General features: G+C 34.7%; 1 protein-coding gene across 3 annotated transcripts in view; it reads left to right on the top strand.

The window, feature by feature from the left end:
- The window catches only part of LOC111047184 (cleavage stimulation factor subunit 2), a 61,043-nt gene that overhangs the window by 18,010 nt on the left and 21,684 nt on the right, over positions 1-21,349 (top strand). For 2 of the 3 annotated variants that reach the window (XM_039439532.1, XM_039439524.1), the window contains exons 6-7: positions 12,392-12,602; positions 19,233-19,386. In XM_039439532.1, the coding sequence (XP_039295466.1) occupies positions 12,392-12,602; positions 19,233-19,386 (365 nt within the window). Of the gene's footprint in view, positions 1-12,391; positions 12,603-19,232; positions 19,387-20,705; positions 20,736-21,349 lie in introns of all 3 variants that reach the window. The other variant, XM_039439518.1, reaches the window with a different exon arrangement.

Genomic DNA, 21,349 nt, shown 5'->3' with positions numbered 1-21,349 from the left:
CTCTCTGTCTAGTATGAGTGTGTTTTGTGTGAATGTTAATTGTTTATATTTGCTTCAATAAGTCAGGCCGAGTCTGCTTGGCCTTAGTCGCCGCCGCCTTGTGGTGCGCTGGCCGATAGCGATGCGCGCGACCCGCCCTCCACTCATCAATTGCTGTCAAATTCAGTTTCTGGCTATGACGGATTTTTCAAGGTCTCACATGTGAACGCTCAATCCCTGTGTGCACATATCTGCGATTTTCGTGAACTTTTCTCTTCCCTTCTTTTTGACGCAATCCTTGTGAGCGAATCATGGCTGACACCGAATAATATTTTGGATTCTGAGGTGAAGGTAACTGGATACAATTTGATTCGGAACGATCGAACAGGCAAGAGGGGAGGAGGAGTTGCCAGCTACCTTAAATTACATTTCCAATATATAGTTCTTTCCTCTACACCATCCCAGTATTCTAGAAAACCAGAGTATCTTTATATTGAAGTCAAAATAAATAACGCCAAATTGCTGTTGTGTGTTTGTTATAGACCACCGAGAACCGGATCATCAATGAATTCGACAATGCTCCAATTAACCTGTTGCCATCATACAAGCATGTTGTAATAATGGGAGATTTTAAAACAGATCTACAGAAAACTGATACTTTCGAATATTCACAGCTCACAAATATTTTCATGTCATGTAATCTTAGTATATTACCGCTTGATCCCACTCATCACACCAATTCATCACTCACAACTCTTGATTTGATAATAGTTAAAGATGAGTCTTTTGTAGTTCATCATATCAGTTACCAGCCTCAGGACTCTCTTCACACGACTTGATTTTTTCTGTGCTTTCTCTTCAGTCTGCAAGACCTGATGCTAGAACATTGCATTATAGGGATCTTAATAGAATTAATCTGTTGGAATTCATTTCTGATGCTCGAAATCTTCCTTGTAGCATCTAAAATCCGATTCATGTCGACGACATGGTGGAGAGGTTAATGAATTGATTTTGGCTCTATTTAATAAGCATGCTCCTGTTATCACTCGGAGAGTGATAAAGTCATCACCATGGCTTACTCCTGCAATTCGTCAATTGATGTCTAGGCGGGATGCAGCCAAACGCAAGTTTAGAAGATCTATTGATCCCAACGATCTCACCCTTTTCAGGAGGTTAAGGAACAAAGTTAAACAGGAGCTGCGGAACTCTTGAAATCGCTTTACTTATAACACCTTACTGCAACAAAACACACCACGTGAAAGGTGTAGAATGGTCAGATCGTTGGGTATTGACAAAACTAGAATTTATGAGCCTATTGCTTTTGACTTGAATAATTTAAATTATTTCTTTGTATCACCTCCTGATGATGTTGATTTTGCAGCTCAATATACTGATGCACTCAATAATACACTTCAAGGTACTCCTCCAGCACATCAATTTAATTTTTCACCAGTTGATTATTTGCAGGTGTTGAAGGTTCTCAGTTGTGTCACTTCTAATGCCACTGGGTCTGATTCCATACCAATCCGTTTTATCAAAGATACATTGTTCGTTACTCTTCCTGTTATAACCTATATTTACAATCAATCTTTCATCACTTCTTCTTTTCCTTGACCATAGGAATCTTCTCTGATTACACCTCTTAAGAAATCTCCTCATCCCACATCTCTGACTTTGACCCATCCCATATCTGCCTCTGACTTTAGACCAATCTCAATATTTTCCGCATTATCTAAGGGCCAGGAGCGTTTGGCACTGAAACAAATCAATCAATATTTGAGTTCTAACAATATTTTAAATAGGTTCCAATCTGGCTTCCGCTCAAATCACAGCACTACTACTGCTCTGGTTCACGTCACCGACTCCATCCGTCGGCTATGAATGATTCCAAGGCAACCATATTAGTTATGTTTGACCTCTCCAAAGCCTTTGATTGTGTTTATCATCCACTACTGCTGCTTAAACTAAAGGAAATAGGCTTCTCTGATCATTCTGTGTCCTGGTTTGAATCTTACTTGGCCTCTAGACAGCAATGTATCCGATACAATAACGATTTTTCTGCCTGGAAACCTATTACTAGAGGAGTACCACAAGGATCTATCTTAGGTCCTCTTCTGTTATCGTGATTTATCAACGATTTGAGCAAAGTAGAGGCATGGATTGTGTCTGAATGTGGCTAAGACAAAATCAGTATTGATTTGTCATCCACAGATTTGGCGACAATTTGATGTTTTTGCTATCCCTGAAGTCATTGTGGATCATCACCAGCTTCCGTACAGTACGGAATTTGCGTAATTTGGGTCTCATCATTGATAGGTCATTAAAGTGGAATGAGCAGGTGCAGTCAGTTTGTTGGAAGGTTTTTGCTAGTGTTGATACTCTGAAGAGTGTTGGCGACGGTATCCCACTGAATATGGAGCTCATGCTGGTGAAAGCATTGATTTTCCCTCACTTTTCTTATGCTGATGTGGCATATTGTGATTCAAGTGTGGATCTTGCCACTAAGCTGCAAAGAGCTCAAAACTATTGTCTGAGATTTGTGTATGGCCTGAGGCGATTCGACCATGTTTCTTCTTTTTATGATCAAGCTTCAGTCTTGAGGTTGAGTGTTTCAAGAGATTTCCATGTGACAATTTTGACAAATAAGGTTCTAAAAAACAAGCTGCCATCTTATATTTTTTTTGTAAATTTGTTAACCTAGCACAAATTAGCACTATGAGATCCCGGAATCATGCCACTTCTCTGGTTACACCACAACATTTTCCTATTTAAAATCTTCTTATTTGCTATTTTTTTCCCCCACTTTTCTTCATTCTCTTTCCCACGTATTGAATAGGTATTGTTAGGCCTACACAGGTTTTTTCCCTCATATCCATATCCACTATACATGAAATCAACAAATTCATCTTTGATTCCAATCCTTACTTTATTAATTTTCTTCAGTAGCTAGTCTATTATTTTGTTTTAATTTATTTTCACTTTCCTTGCCCTATTACCATAGGTAAGGAAAGTATTGCTTTCCGAAAAAAATTAAGGTACCCCAATTTCTAAATTTCTATACGTTTCAAGGTCCCTTGAGTCCAAAAAAGTGGGTTTTGGGTATTGGTCTGTATGTGTATGTGTGTGTGTGTGTGTGTGTGTGTGTGTATGAGTGTATGTGCGTCTGTGTACACGATATCTCATCTCCCAATTAACGGAATGACTTGAAATTTGGAACTTAAGGTCCTTACACTATAAGGATCCGACACGAACAATTTCGATCAAATGCAATTCAAGATAGCGGCTAAAATGGCGAAAATTTTGCTCAAAAACGGGGTTTTTCGCGATTTTCTCGAAAACGGCTCCAACGATTTCGGTCAAATTCATACCTAGAAAAGTCATTGATAAGCTCTATCAACTGCCACAAGTCTCTTATATGTAAAAATTTCAGGAGCACTGCACCATCTATGCAAAGTTTGATTTTAGATTCCCAATTATCAGGCTTCAGATACAATTTAAACAAAAAAATTCAAGTGGAAAAGATTGAGCATAAAAATCTCTACAATTAATGTTCAGTAGCATTTATTTTCACCTAAAATTGGAAAAAGCTCGAAATTAGAGAAAATAAGATTATTCAATTGCAAACTGTTGATTCTATTAAATCATTCACTATGAAGAGATAGCAGACTTCGTGTGTCTGCAGCGCTATTGTCCTGTCACCAGCTGGCTCAGATCTTAGAAAAGTAGACTTGAGATGCGCGGGAACACTAGCGTCAGTTGATCAATTTTCATAACGGCAAGGAAAGTTGTGTGAGTGCACCACACCAAATTTTTTGCTTTTTCTTTCAGCAGTGAAGTGATTCAGTTTATTGAAAAACACTTATTTTCTAAGACTTTTATTATTCAATATTGATCTCTCATATTTATTACATTTTATTGTCATTTCTTGTTCCAATTCTGTTCTTTATCTCTGCATATTTTGTATTGTATTGCTTGCTAACGACGTGGTTAAGTGGTAGAGTGGATATTATTGTCCAAACTTCGCCTCGTCAACAAATAAACAAGTCATTCTATTCTATTCTATTTTTCATTAATCAACTGCTTATATGATCTTCTAATATCTAAATAGGTATGCCTTCCTAGCTTCATCAGTTTTATCTCTCCTTGAAGTATCTAAATATAACAATGGGCCGTATTCATAAAAGTAAAGGATATCCTTCCAAGTAAAAGGTAGGAGTATAAGGTTATCCTTGTGGAGTAAAAAGGTTGAAGTATAAGCATTTCCTTCTTTCCGTATTCATAATGATTACCTTATATTTGAAGGATATCCTTCTAGCAAAAAAGTGGAGTCATGCCCACTAACTTCTACACTAGTGAACATTTCTTCAGCATCATTTCTTTTAGTTTAAGCTTCTTAGGCGAATCATTTCAAACTAGATAAGACATAAATTCATGAAACTATATCGATTAAATCTTCATGTAATTCTTCATTAGTAATGATTGAGAGCTCGACGAGAGCGGTCGAATCGGAGTGGTAGCTGAGTCAGCTGTGCAAAGTTTAAACGTTCCGTAACAAAATATTTCGTGCTAGTGAACCGTGCTGTAGTGAATATTTTATTTGAAGATTTAAAAATGTCTTGTTTTATTTGCTCTAAATCCGTTCGGAATTCAGGTGAGCTGATTTCATGTGTCGACTGTGAAGCGAATTTTCATATAGGATGTGTGAAAATGACCAAGGACGATGCGGACTACATAAAGAGAAACAAACAAATTTGGAGATGTAGCAGCTGTTCCTCTACACTTCGTAAAAGTATGGTGAGTGAATCAACAACAGGAAACAAGGACGTGACTCTCCAAGAACTCGCAGGAGTTCTTGAGGTAATTGCAGGAAATCAGACGTCGATGAAGGAGAATATTAAGAAAATGGAGTTGGAGCTTGGGAAATCAATTGAATCATGTCATCAGGCGATTAACGACATAAATAAGAAGTTTGATGAACAAAACAAGCAAATTAGCACATGCCTCATCAACATCGATAAGCTTTCAACAGAAGTAGCTAGCCTCAGGAAAGAAAATGCAGAACTGAAGGAACGCGTCGAGGATATGGAACAATACTCAAGATCGAACATGCTGGAAATAAATGGTATACCCAAAAAAACAGGATGAAGATGTAACAGAAATCATTTGTAGAATGAGCGAAGCATTAGGACACAAAATAAAAGCAGATGCAATCGACATTTGTCACAGACTTAACCAACGAAATGAAAACCTACCTCCACCAATCGTTGTCAAGTTCGTTCGTAGAACAGACAAACAAGTATTATTGAATAAAAGGAAAGTTACGAGGCAGTTTTCTACAAAGCAGATGGGAGAAACAACGGACCATCCAGTCTATGTGAATGAAAGTCTAGCACCTACGCGAAGAAGGATTTTCACCATGGCGAGAGAGATCTTCAAAAGAGGCGACATCAAATATCTATGGATCAAGGAAGGGAAGATTCTAGCTAGGAAAGAAGACGGAACACCAGTTATTGAACTCAAGAACAGTGAACAAGTGAAAAAGTTGAGCGTGAGAAGTGCATCAAAGCAGCCAGGTAACCAAGAAAATAACAGTGTCAGTACCGTAAATAAAAATGTCATCAGAGATAAGTAACAAAGAAACACTAATTATTCATCAAAATATACGCAGTCTGCGAAGTAATTTCGATTTATTCTTAGTGCAAATGAGGAAATTAGAAAACAACCCGCTAATAATAGTCTTGACAGAAATATGGATACTAGAGAATGAAATAGACTTATATCATATAGAGGGCTACTCCGTATATGGTAATTTTAATCATAACTACAGAGCAGGAGGAACTTTGGTTTATATAAGCAGTGAGATAACGTTCAAAACAAAGACAATAGTTTTTATTTCAGCGGACTGTGTACATATATCTTGTTCATATAATAATTTTGAATTTCAGTTGTTGGCTGCTTACAGGTTGCAATCAAACTCACCCAAAATATTTCTTAACGAATTAACCTTGTACTTAGAAGAAATATTTAATATTAACGAAAACAATGAGGTCCCTTTCTTTTTCACGGGAGATATAAATATAGATCTTTTTCAGAACACCAGAATTATTGACGATTACAAATATCTAATGAATAGTTTTGGATTTGAATCACTCAATACTGATTACACTCATAGGTCCCGATTTTCCAACTCTTTAATAGATCATATTTACTTAAAATCCGGCAAAAATAGAACAAAACTGAATAAAATTAATCTAATTCCAGAAATACTACATTTAGATATAACTGATCACAGTACAATCATACTTAAAGTTGAAGGATTGAAGAGATACAACGAATAAGCAGATACAAATTATAAAAAAATATGTCTAATCAATTACCGGAAGTTGAATAATATTTTATCATCGATTGATTGGGATAGAGAAATACCAGCAGTATCAGTTGATGAGGGATGGGAAAACTTCATTGACATTTTAAAAAGCGCTATCAAAGATTCACAAGAAAATCTTCTTTTAAAAAATAACTTGACACAGAAATATAGGTCGCCATGGATAGATAGTTATCTGATCAAGCAAATAAACTTAAGAAATGAGTTATACAAGAATGTAATCAAACAACCTAATAATGACGACTTAAAACAAATATACAATACATTCAAAAATAACTTACGTAATGAACTGAGAGAAAGAAAACAATATTATTATTCAAAACTGTTTAGAGAAAGCCAGGGAAACATTAGAAAGACGTGGAAAACAATTGACGCGTTAATAGGATTGAAAAAAAATAAAGAACCACTAAAACTGATTGTTGATGAGCAGGAAAATAGCATACATGATAGTAATAAAATTTCTAGTTCGTTTAATTCTTATTTTCTAAATGTTGTGAATAAAATGAATGATGAATTAGAACAAACCACATTGCAAACCAGGGAAGAGTCTGCTAGAATATCAAAAATAAGGTTTCCATACAAATCTCCAACAAATTAAATTTTTCTCCACCCTACAAATCCGGAGGAAGTAGCAAGTATAATAAGAAAATTGAAAAATAAATCTTCGCCAGGTGTAGATGGAATAAGCACAAGCATGATTAAAAAAACTTACATGAATTATTTGAACAAATTAACCGATCTAATTAACCTGAGTATTGCCAAAGGAAAATTCCCAAGCATGTTCAAACACAGCGTAGTTATACCTATTCCTAAAAAGCCAAATTGTAAAAACATAGATCAGTTCCGCCCAATTTCACTTTTACCGGTTTTTCCAAGATTTTAGAAAAAATATTCAAGATTAGACTTGAAAACTTTTATAAAAATAATAACTTTTTTAGTGATAACCAATATGGTTTCCGTGAAGGAAGAAGTAGAGAAGCGGCAATTAAAAATCTCATTTCAAAAATAAATGACAGTTTTAGTGTTAATAATAAGTGTGCAGCTCTGTTTCTTGATATATCTAAAGCATATGATGCTATTGATAAAAACATGCTTCTAAAAAAACTTGATTTATCAGGAGTAAGAGGAATTGCTAATGATTGGTTAAGATGCTACCTATCTAATAGGAGTCAAAGGGTCAGAATTAACGATACGTTGAGTGAACCCGGGGACATTACCATAGGTATTCCTCAAGGATCAGTGTTATCAAGTACTTTATTCCTGGTCTTTATTAACGATTTGACGGATGGTGACTTACAGGGAAAGATTACATCTTTTGCAGACGATACAGTTATATTTTATTCGGCCAAAACAAATCAAGAACTTAAAAATAAATTAGAAATGGATCTTAAGCACCTTAGGTGGTGGTTTTGCGAAAATTAATTAACTATCAACACAGACAAATCTAATATAATACAATTTAATCTTCAAAACACGGATCAGGAGTTAACTAGTATTTACTTCCATAAATTAGATTGTGCGCAACAGGTGAATAATATATTGTGTAACTGTGAAACAATAAAACAAGCAAGTACAGTTAAGTATCTGGGCCTCATATTGGATAGTAGGCTCACTTGTTCAGATCATGTACAGAAGATAAAAAATGAGTTATTTGTATACATGAGGAAGTTCTATTACCTCAGACAGTTATGTCCAAAAGAAGTATTGTTACAATTATACCATGCAATTATTGGTTCTAGAATAAATTATGGAATAATATGTTGTGGGAGTGCATACAATGTTCATATTAAACCTGTGATTACTGGTCTGAAACATATATTAAAAATAATTTGTAATAAACCTAAACAATATAGTTCAATGATGCTCTTCAGAGAACTATAAATATTATCAGTGAGACATTCTTTTCTATTCAAAGCATTGCTGGATTTAGCTGAAAATAATTTCGATATTCAACAGATGAGAGAAAGAATAAACCTCAGGAATTCACATGACATTAACCTCCCAAAACCAAGATTAGAACATTCCAGACGACACTTCAAATACATAGCTATAAAAATATTCAATTCACTTCCAGTAACAACAAGGAAAATAACGTCACGTCAGTTATTTAGAAAAGAAATCAAGAAATTCATTTTACAACTAGACAACCCGAATGATTTTTTTACTAAATTAATATAGGTCTAAATTTAGTATAATTTACACATTACACGACATGAACACTGCAACAATCAAAGATCATTGAACTCACAAATCCCGTCCGGTATGCGTAAACAGTAAGACAGTATCAAATTTCAATCACTGTCTCTTTCTTCAAAACGCATTCATTTATGGTCTAATTACATCAGCACTTTGAAAAAAAACGAAACGTTAACTATAAATAAAATTGAACTAAATATGAAAAAAAACAGCAACCACTCCGTACATAGTTCTAAGTCTTTGTGCGCATGTGTGAATGTGTGCGCATATGTGAATGTGTGTGCTTATGAATGTGTGCAAGAATGATTATAAATATTGACATATTGATTTTTTTCAATATAATACCATATTCAATTATTATGTTCTTCATGATATAATATTTAAATTTGTATATAAATATTTTATTATATATATTCAAGTGTCCCCACACAGGGTAGCCTATAGGGAACACATATTAGAAATTAGGAAACAATATTGTATTTGATTTTTGGAATGCGTTTGTTTAAATTGTTCATTGTAAAGTTGATTGAATAAAACAAAAATTTCCTAAAAATATCAGTTTTTGAGAAAATTGTCCAATTTACTAAAAATGACCAAAAATAACTTTTAGTTGACTTATTTTTGGTAAATTGAATAACTTTCACAAAAATTGATATTTTTAGAAAATTTTTGCTTTATTCAATAAACAATATTATAAAGAATTTATCCTCAAAATTTCATGGATGTATCTCTTACCGAATTTAAAATGATTTGCCCAAGAAGCTCAAACTTTAGGCGCTTATATCTCAAAAAGTAATGATAGGAAAAAAATTGTTTTCTGAGAAACCTTTTTTTCGATAGCTTGATAGTTTAAAAATCATTAAACTTCGAAAAATAGAAAATATCACCAGTAAAAAGTTTTTTAGCGTATTGCACAGTCTACACATGTCGAACCGAACTTGAACAACGCAGCGAACCGCGCAATCCGCCGGTTTAAACAATTTGTTCCGAGAAAAAGCTAGATATTTTATTTTTCAATGATGTACCCGTTTTTGTGATTTCAAATATATTGGAGAATTCGTTGAAATAATTAAGAGTATGGAATTCACCGAATCTATTCCAGACAATTTATGATTACATAGTTAAATCAAATTAATCATTAGTATAAAATAATAAGATGTTTATAATTTTAAATTAAATAATTTAATTAAACGAATTGACATTGTTACTGAGTTTATGATCAACAATATTGGAATTAATCCATTCATTAGTTTTTCAGAAGTTATTCTATTTGAATTCTCCAAAACATAAATTTAATAAAATAAGAAGAGCACTATACTTCTGTACCGTATTCATGTATGCTGTCATTCACTGCATTCACAGTCCGAGATTCAGTTGATAGACTATCACTAAGTTTATTTAGTCTATGCCAGAATCACTTAGATAACGCAGACAAACCTTCATCCTATGAATAGATGACAAAGCATCTGCCCGAGTTTCATCACTTGTTCCCAAGAATCTGTCTGCAAGCCACTGTACATTTTCTTTTTCAAAGCGGTATAATGCTTTAAATTCACGAAAAAGTTTAGGTAAGCGGGTCTTGTAATACTTAACGTCCCTCATATCCACAACATGATGGCAGATGGCGCCGAAAATCTCGAAAACAACCGTTCACTACCAAAATGAGTATGCTCTTGACCAGACTCAACATTTTTGAAGGATATGCTTTTTATGTGAAGTAAATGGTCTAGTTTATGAATACTATGAATACCCATTTACTTTTCCACGAGTATAAGGATAAGCTTTTGCTCGAAATTATTATGAATAGAAGTAGAAGGTTCAGATTTCACAAGCATATTTAAGCATGTCCTTTTTTATGTATACGGCACAATACTGTGTTTTTCATTTTTGCTAATTGCGGCGTGTACCAGTTTTTTAGTTTTGTTTTTCTTGTTTTCTTTGCGCCCTTTCACACTTATTTTTCTTTGCGCCCATTCAGAACTATTTTTCTTTCAGGAATGAACATATTAAAATAATGTATTATATTGAAAAATCTATTAAATACCTGTTTTTCAGAGTTCAAGGAATGAGTTTCACGCACAAATCTGTTCCAGTCTACATTGGAGAGTGAATTATTTAATAAGTCGAGATTTTCATCTGTCATTGGCCTAGTTACTACTGTCTTCCTAGTCTTTCTACTGTCCGTATTGGAACAAATATTTAAATCAACCCAAACGCAATCATGGTGTGAAAAAGTAAATGCCAGAACATCACATGCAACACTGTCAATCCTGATATTTGTAAAGATATTATCCAAACATGCAGAACCTCTGGTAGCCTTATTATTATGGCAGGCCAAATTGAACTGTCTTAGTAAATTCTTAAATTCATGTACAACAACGTCCTGAAGAACAACATCAAAATCAGAGTTAAGATCACCTCTGAATACAATACTATAGTTTTTCCATTTAGGTCTACTAAAGAAATTGAATACATTCTCAAACCCTTCTAAAAAAAGCACTAGAATCACCCGAGGGTGATCTATAAATAAAGACTAGAGCCAATTTCAGTTTATCTAAAGATATACCAGTAACTTCAATTTTTTTCACAATTGAAACAACATAGATCTAAACAATTGCTATCTGGTACTAGCTCCGGCCTAACATAGATTGAAACTCCTCCATGACTGCAATTTTCTCTACAATAACTATTAACCAGAACATAGTCATCTAGTTTATGAAAAGGAATATCGTCCATCTTACACCAGTGCTCGCTCAAGCAGAGAGCATGAAAATCATTATCATTCCCAAAGTCATTCAAAACTACATGTTTTTTATTAATTCCTTGTTTATTCAGGAAGCCCACTCTTAATTTTGAATTTTCTCTGGAATTCTCAATAAATTTATCTGAACTGACCTCCTCAAGCCCATTACGATTACTATTGCTGTTACAATCGATATCAGTATTTTCATTGAGAGAATTTACAATTTTTCGCTCAGGAACAGACCTGGTATAGAAATGTCTAAAAAATTGTTCTCATCAAGTGGTTGTTGGTTATCTGACAACCGCGACAAGATTGAGGAATTCACCTCAGGAAGGAGGTGAGAGGGAGAGGATTTGAGAGGGAGATTGGGTAACAGGATTTTGAAATTCTATGAGAGAGGATGGCTGCTGGAACTGAATGGGAGTAATGAGATTAGGTGTGACTAATGTCTAGATAATGATAATGAAAGGAATCGTTCCACTTCCATGTAGATTGGTAGAGGCCGCGAGATATAACATTAACCTTCGACTCCCTCCACATGAGACTCAACTCTGATTTTTTAAGACAGGGGTAGCTTATTTTTCAAGAGTTAGGCCAGTTTGTTAGCCGGTATCCTCACTTCGAACAATTTCTATACTTGGCGTATGAATTGCAGTGAGTGAGAAGGGATGATGTGTGAGAGAGACATTTCCACCCCTACATCCCCACCACGCCAGCCAATCTTTCACTGTTTGAGAATTCGAGTTTCATTAGTAGGAATGTAATATCTCGTAGCATCTATGAACTATACCAAGTAACCTGGCTGTCTCAGGTCTGATGTCAGAGTTTTCAGGTCACAACTGATTGATTTCATGGCCTCTGACGTAATGACTGCTTTTAGGCAATGGTACCTACGGTTTAAATTGTCCACCCGAAACACGGGAGTAGCCCAACAAAAGTACCTGGCCTCTACCTCTTCCAATTCATGGCCTCTGGTTTACAAAGACAGCGTCTAAACCACTCGACTACGGCCACTTTTGCTTTATCGTGACATAAATTAGTAGGAATAATTATTGTCAAATGTTATTAATGCTATTATTGTATTGCAGAGTATGCTGCACAAGACAAACCCAGTGCCCCAGCCACTGCAAGCAGCCGAAGGTAACAACCCGCCCCCGCCCCCACCACCGCCACAACCGAGGCCAGCTGGAATACCACCGCCCCCCATCAACGAGCCCCACTGGAGCCCGATGGCTCGCAACGCAGCCCCTCCACCCCCGCCGCCACCACTTCCCAATGCGCCGCCTCCGCAACCTTATGGTAATGCAAGCTCATACATATTACCTTATTACCTTATCAAGTCAGTGCAAAGGATAGGACTGCAGAGTTGCTGAGTAAATAGCTGCTGTGATTTAAGTCATCCTAGTAATTGAAAGAAATTATCAACTCAAATTCTATCAATTTTATTAGTGAAAAACAAATAAAGTAGAGTTTTTTCAATAATTTCAACAAATTTTACAGTGGTAAATCTGATCTGATATTAATTAATATTGATTCTTGTTTTAATAATGATCAATTCTTTCTCAAATACATTTTATTCGTCTAGAAAATATATTTTTCCGCAATTTAATAATAAATTCTCATAATTGAGATAAAATATTTGGTAGTTATCATATTTCTAAATAGTCTACTTACAATTTGCCAACAGTGCGGAGGTAGAAAAGGATACAGCTATCTGCTTTGTCTAATGTAATAGCAGACTGTTTGTATATCATGTGATGTTACCTAATCACATGATAACTGTTTGATAATATAATAAGTTGTTTACTGAGTTTAGTTTGTTATCTACGTAAATAAAGATGGTTGCTTCAAATGGCTAAGAATTTATTAAGATATTTAAACATAGCGCAGTCAAGGAATTAAACAGAAAAGGAGAATGATAACGACAGGATTGAGTGAGTAATAAGATTGGGTAATTATCGTATTATTATATTTTTTCTTAAAAGACGAACATGGATTTCAACAAGCCAGAACCGTTACTATGCAACGGGGAAAATGCCTCACAAAATTTCGAATTATTCAGAAAAAATATCTTAAATTATTTTATAGCGACTGAGACAAATAAAAAATCCAACCAAATCAAGTTGCAAGATTTAAAAACTTGTTAGGCAATGAAGCTTTGATTTTATATAAATCGTTACAAGATGTGGATGAGCCAGAAACGGTAGAATCAATATTAAAAATATTAAAGAGCTATTGTTTACCAAAAAAGAATGAGATCATGAATGTATACAATTTCATAGCTTGCAAACAAGAGGAAGGTCAATCATTTAATTCATTCTATGCAACTTTGAAGGGGCTAGTGACAAGATGCGAATTTGGAGAGCAAGAGAATAAGTTATTGAAAGCTATGATTGCATTGGGGTTAAGGTCGAAAGAAATGCAACAACGTGTGTTGCGAGACAACGCCTCGTTGGAGAAAATAATTGATTATTATCGCAGTGTTGAAAAAGGTGAAAAACATGAGAAGTCAATAAATGAAAAGTCTTGAAAGGAAGTGTACCCAGTTTCCAAGTATGATAAAAGGAAAACAAACTCATATCAGAAGATTGTATGCGGCTATTGCGGAATGCAGCATGCAGAAGGTAGGAGCTGCCCAGCGTCTGGTAAAAGCTGTAATAAATGTGTTAAAATGAATCATTTTAGCAAAATGTGCCTGAATAAAGCTAAAAGAAATAATTTCAGAGTGAGTGAGCAAAGGCTACCTCAACCATTACATAATGTTGTGGAAAATTCAACAGCAATAGAAGAAGCTCACAAGTTTATTGATTCAGTATATCTAGTTAACACTGTCAATGAAAAGGCTTGGTTCAAAACATTATTAATTGAACATAAACCAGTAAACTTCAAATTAGATACAGGAGCAGAAGTGAATATATTGCCATATGAAATTGTGAAAGACAGTGTGTTATTGAGTAGGTTGAAAAAGAGTAGTGTTCGATTAGAAGCATACGGAGGATTTAAAATTTCACCTTTGGGTCAGTTCACTGCTCAAGTGGAATCAGAAAAAAGATTTGATTTGATAAACTTTGTTTTGGTCAAAGAGAGTACAGTACCGATTCTAGGCCTTGAAGCTTGTATTCAGTTGAATCTGGTGAAACCAAATGGTAAAACGTAATTTTTTGAAACTTATTCTGATGTGTTTACTGGCCTTGGTTGTTTCCCCGACAAGTGCAAAATTCGATTAAAAAAGGACGCAATGCCAAATGCCAGTTCAGCGAGACGTATACCAATGAAGATTCAAGACAAATTTAAAGAAAAAATTGATGATTTGATAACCATGAAAATTATTGAAAAGGTTGAGGAGCCCGTTGAATGGGTTTCAAATGCTGTGATAGTAGAGAAACCTGATGGATCCTTAAGAATTTGCATAGACCCTGTACATTTGAACAAGTATATTGTAAGAGAAAGAGTTACAATCCCAACAATACAGGATATTCATCCTCGTCTAGGAAATAAAGAGTACTACAGCGTTCTTGACATAAAAGATGGATTTTATCACATACTCCTTAATGAACAATCTGCTAAATATTGCAATTTTAGCACTATAATTTGGAACTTATAGATTTTTACGTTCTCCTTTTGGCTTATGTAATTTACCAGAATTGTTTCACAAATGTGTTTCAAAGTATTTTGAAGATATTCCAGGAGTAGTGGTTTATTTCGATGATATTTGCATTTCTTCAAACAGCAAAGAAAAACATGACGAGACAGTGAAACAGGTCTTGGAACGAGCGAGGAAATTAAACATCAAATTTAATTTCAAGAAATCTCAATATTGCGTACTTGAAGTGAAGAATTTAGGAATGCTGTTTACTAAATCAGGAATGCTTCCTGATCCCGGAAAAATAAAGGTTATTAATGATCTCCCCGACCCAACAAATAAAGCTGAACTACAACGTCTGTTGGGGATGGTCAACTATTTGAGAGTGTTCATCCCAAATATGTCACAAATAGTGTCACCATTGAGAGAATTATTGAAGAAAGACGTCCATTGGTGTTGGACAGAAATTCATGTAAATGCAATCAATAACATTAAAAAGGTTCTTACAAGTGACAAGGTCATTGCTCCCTTTGATTATACGATTCCAGTTTTAATCCAATGTGATGCATCACAAGACGCTTTAGGATGCTGTTTACTACAGAACAACAAGCCAATTTATTTCTCATCACGATCTATGAACTCTTCTGAATGTGAATATGCCCGAATTGAGAAGGAACTTCTTGCTATTGTATTTGCTTGTGATAAATTTCATACCTATATCTACGGTCATGATGAATTTACTGTACCGGGTGATTACAAATGAAATAGACAGTTTGAATAGCTTGTAGAGAATTCATTATTTAAAAGTTTAGATCATTAATTACATGATTACATAGAAGAATTCTTGAAGTTTTTATTGGAAATTTACAGATGTTCAATGTGTGCACCATTTGCAACACGACAGATATCAACACGGTAGTCAAATTCTGACGACACACGACTAAGCATCTCACGGTTAACTGTAGCAAGAGCATTTGTGATTCGTTGTTTAAGATCATCGATATCAACAGGAAGCGGTGGTATGAAAACTCTGTCTTTTACATAGCCCCACAAGAAAAAGTCGCAGGGCGTTAGGTCCGGACTACGAGGTTGCCACGGCTGAAACACAACGTTTTCCTCACTTGCACGGCCGATCCATCGTCTAGGAAGATGTTCATCCAGATACCCTCTGACGTCTGAGTACCAGTGAGGCGGAGCTCCATTTTGTACAAAAATGAAGTTACAACTATCTTCATGGAGTTGAGGCATTAACCATTCGGTTAACATGTCCAGATAAATTCTTCCGGTTACTGATGGTTCTTGGAAGAAGAAAGGCCCGTAAACCTTTTCACAAGATAAAGCGAAAAACACGTTCACTTTAGGAGAATTGCGTATATGCTGTACAGTCTCTCTTGGGTTTTCTGTTCCCCATACTCGTACATTATGTCTGTTAACTTTTCCTCTAATGTGAAAAGTGCATTCATCACTGAAAATTAGGCGATTAAACAATGTGTCGTCATTTTCAAGACAATGTTGCATCTCTTGACAAAAATTTTTACGTACAACTTTATCATTGTCATTTAAACTTTGTACTAACTGCAATCTATAAGGTGTCATTTTCAAACGTTTCCGCAGAATTTTCCACACAGTAGGTTGAGGAATTTGCAATTCTAAACTCGCTGATCTAGTCGATTTTCCTGGATTACGCTATCTTCTAAGAAGAATAGTATAGATTAAGTACTTGAATACTATTTTTACAGTACCACTGGTTCATTTAGTTGAGTGAAAATTACAAAACTTTACAATGGTTTTCATTGGTAGAGTTAGTGGTAGAGTTATCCGGGTAAGTACTAACTATCTTGAGAACTCTCCCAATGAAAACGTCCATGATAGAGTAGTCATAGTAGATTTTCAAGTAATTCTGAAGATAAAATAGTACTGTAGTTCTAAAATAAAGTGAGATTCGCGTTATGAAGTAAGAGAGAATTAAAGGACGACAGAGTTGCCAATTTGCTGTGATTCAAGCTATTCCAGTACCGGTATATCTGATATAATATTAATTGTCGATTCTTGTAAATAATGATCTTTTCTATCTCAGATATAAAGGGTTACTCCAAAAACTTCTTCGGACTTTAAAAATTCATAATAGTTACCCAAGTACTCATTCCAAATTAACTAGTAGTTCTGTGAACAGTAGACCTCACGCAGTATTCTCATCCACAAGTGATTGAAACTATAGACCTTATGGAAATACAGCAATAGACTGTCTTCTCCACAAATCTGTGTAATCACTTGTCAGCTGATTTATGATGAATAATTCTATAGTCTGATTTTTACTCTAATATTGCACTACCTCCGTAAACAAAAACATCACGAACACTATCAATTTTTTCTTCTGTAACAGAAGGTCTTCCAGTACTCTTCTTCTTACACACACATCCACTGCTTTCAAAACGTTCATACCAGTCATAAATTGATTGCCTTGTTGGTGGTGGTTTACCGTATTTTGTTCTGAAATGACGCTGCACAACAGTAACAGAGTTTGTTTTGGCTAATTCAAGAACACAATAAGTCCTCGTTATTCTCAGTCTAACGGCTTAGCTGAAAAGGGGGTGGACATAGCAAAGACTATGATAAGAAAGTGTGCTGAAAGCAAAACCGATTTAAACTTGAGTTTGCTTAACTATCGGAATAGTTGTGTTGCGGGTTTCAATTATTCTCCTGCTCAGTTAATGTTTGGTCGAATGATAAGAACAAAGAAGTTCCCTTATCCTCAAGATAGTTTGAAACTTCATCAACTTCCTCGGGAAGAAATAGCAGTGCAAATGAAGAACCATAAATTTCAACAGAAGGAAACATACGATAAGCAGTCACGGAAACATGTTTCTTATTTCAAAGAAAATCAGCCCATTTATATCCAAGATTGGAGAACAAAATTATAGGAGCCTGGAGTAGTTATTAATGAAGCTGATGCCCCACGGTCCTATGTGGTGAAGTCCAATAGTGGAAGAATATTAAGAAGAAATGAGAGGTTTTTAAGAAGAAGATGAAATCAAAGAAAAGGTTGAAAAAGAAAATGTTTGAGAAAGTAAAAGGGGAAGATGTTTGTATGTTTGATAATATAACAAGTTGTTTACTGAGTTTAGTTTGTTATCTACGTAAATAAAGATGGTTGCTTCAAATGGATAAGAATTTATTGAGATATTTAATCACAGGCAATGATAGCAAACCAATGTTAATTAGATTCTGTCTTTACAAGATGAATCTCCCTGTAGGCTTGTGCTCAGGTAATGCTTGTGATAGTGATGATTTGAACCACCAACCACCGACAATCATTCAAACTATATTTTCCTCCTCCTACTGTCTAAAGTACTTACTTTACTCCCTGAAACATAATACTAAAGTGTTACTTTTTCGCTCTCGGGACTAAAAAACAGAAAAACTCCCTAGGGAGTAAGTAACTCCATTTAAATAACATGGAAAGCATCTCTATTTTGAAAACTTACATTGGAAATAGCTTGGAAGGTAGAAGCTCAGATGAGGAAACATAATAATATTGTCTGTCATTGAGCCAACTGAATTCAATGCCTCAACCAGAAATTTGATCAACTCATGGAATATAAGTATGATATTTAGCATAATATGCTAATGTTATATCTGATAGCCTATTATCAACAAAATAATATTCTATTATCTATGATTTGTTTATGAATGCTCAAGTAAAATGTACAAACCGTCGCACGCAGTGAGCTATTTTGGTTTGGATTTGTATTTTGAAATTAATTAATCTGATAAATCCAAAATTATTGTAGTACATACATTTTTTGGACTCAAAATAGTGTGTGAATTAAGTTATTATTTACATAACCTCTAGACCGTGTATTCCAAATTAAGTTTTAAAGCAGTTTTGGGCGAAGGCCTGTTGTTTTTACCTGCATTGTTTCTATTGTCTATGAATAAATGAAATGAAATATTAAATACTTAATATTAGTAGGCGATAAAAATGAATACATATTCTTAAATATCTTATTCTATTCAAAATACCAGCCAACAAATATTTTCCATTTGCGATTCAAATCTGAAACGCGCTAACTCGAGTCGGCCGGCCAGCTGAGGCCAGTTGAGGCCAGCTGACAATTGTTACAACTTTTGCCGATAGATAGCGCAATCGGCAGTGCAGCCAGACGCCCGGTTTTTACATTTTAGGTTATGTTGTAAAATAACAACAATTTTGCTCGAAGCGTTTCGCGGTGATCACAGCTGTGATGACACAACAATGCAAGAAGACTGTTCTACCGTTAGTGGCCAGCCTACACCAAAGCAATTACTGTAGTATTATAGATACTTATTGTATAATTATGTTTCAGGTGCAATGAATCAAGACATGGACATGAGGTCGATAGATCCACGCATGGGACCGCGTGTTGGAGACCAAGATATGCGCATCCCTCCCACTGTGCCCCCGATGCCCCCCGCGCCAGTCATGCCACCGCATCGTGACGCTTTTGCTCCTCAAGATCAGTTAGTAATCACTTGCTTCATTTCTAAACACTCAATGGAATACGTCTGTGTAAGAGGATCGTTTCAAAACACTACAACTTGCCCTTAATTATTCTATTTATATTTCAAATAAATTATCAAAATTCAACAATATCAGTTAGGTAAATATTTGTCACTATAGTTGATGAGAGATTTAGAGAGCATGTTGAATCTGATTTTCAATTAAACATTTCATGTTTTAATACAAAGACTGGTCATATACACGTAATTCTGCACTTCTTAGTGTTATGAGTGTTATTGGTATAAATTGCTTAATATTGATATAAACAAACCTATTGTTTGTTTATACCAATATTTTTTGGTTAAAATAAACCGAAGTGTCACATTAGATTGTGTACCTAGGGGCTGTACGTAGGAAAAATAAAATTTTCATGTGTTTCAACTCGATTAACACTTGAACTTATCTCTAAAAAGTACGAATAGATGCATAGATGAGCACCTACAAATTCTTCCGATAATATTTAATAAATTTACTGGCATGCCTTAATCTTCTAGCCATTCGTAACATATAAAAACCAACTGGTTTGCTCTGTTCAGCTGTGTATTTAGTTTTAAGTTCTTCAGTAATATAATTCTGCTTGAGATTGCTAAACATTTCACGGTTTCTCATAGCTTTCAGAAATTGTTGGATAGTGCGCAATTATCAATTGCGGACAGTGTTGGGGCATGTGCAAACTGTATAAGCTTAATACTTCCAATTTTAAACAGTTCAAGTCAAGACATTCACGTAAAAGCTGGAAAAAAGAAACGTTGTTTATTTTTGGGTCAAATTTGCGATAGACAAGTTTGAATCCCTGTAACCCTTCTTTCTCAAGTTCTCAGCTGAACTGTGAATTAATGTTTGCATTTTCAGCCAAGTCTTTATTAAAAAAAGTCGATACTACTAAAATAGCTCTGGGGAAAAAACTATTTTGGGTGTTTCTCGGGAACATTTTTAAAACTGCACACGCGTTCCCTGGTCCTATACTTAGTTGAACCTATCAACCGAATTCAAACAATTTTTACGAAACATAGAGAACTATAGACATAAACTAAATTTATCCCAAAAACTAATAATATGACGAATTTATAATTCAAAAAACTCATACTTGAAAGATAATTTTCTTGTGTAATTTGGAGAAAGTTTTAAAAATACGCATATTTTATTACTTTCCCGACTTTTGTCATCATTGACTTGATATAAAATTTACTAAACATGTTAACTCAAGCTGATTTAATCTTCTGAATTGTACATTTTGTATTCAACTGTGAAGTATTCACCTCATTTAATGCTTCTTCAGATTACCTCTGGATAAAAACACACAAGAAAGGTTTGTTCCTTCACATACATTAGGTGTCACTCACAAATCATCACAATTATTGATTTACGTGATTATCATCAGGCTTACTTATTTTATTCATGACATGAAACTAAGTGTTGATTATCTGATATGGTTTATTATTTTTATTTGCAATTTTTCTTTGTTCTCAGTGCTTGAATAGATCTATTATAATATTATCAATGTCTTATGATTAGTGACCTCACACCTCTCTTTATCTATATTTTCATTTCCCTTGCTAATTTTGTATATCATTGATCTGCTAAATATTGCACAACGTTCTTGCATGTTCAGGAAATTCCAATTATCTATCTTTTGCTAGCGAAATTTTTTGCAATGTTGATTTTTAATTCAGAATGCTTGAATGCTTCTTATTTTTATGTCAGTTGGTTTCTCTTCGTTCGATTTTTATATTAAACTACCTTTTCTAGAAATACAAATAATAATACTTCCTGAGACTCCGTAAGTGATACATACCTTATTTTACTTCAACTAGGTTATAGGATTCACATTGTCTATTCATCTTTCATCATTTACTTCTATGTTGAATGATCTATTTTTCAAACTTCATGGGATATATTATTTAAAGGCGCAATTCCTTAGTG

The sequence above is a fragment of the Nilaparvata lugens genome, chromosome 1, assembly GCF_014356525.2.
Source record: "Nilaparvata lugens isolate BPH chromosome 1, ASM1435652v1, whole genome shotgun sequence".
Classification (NCBI taxonomy): domain Eukaryota; kingdom Metazoa; phylum Arthropoda; class Insecta; order Hemiptera; family Delphacidae; genus Nilaparvata; species Nilaparvata lugens.
This window is presented reverse-complemented; position numbering and strand designations above follow the sequence as displayed.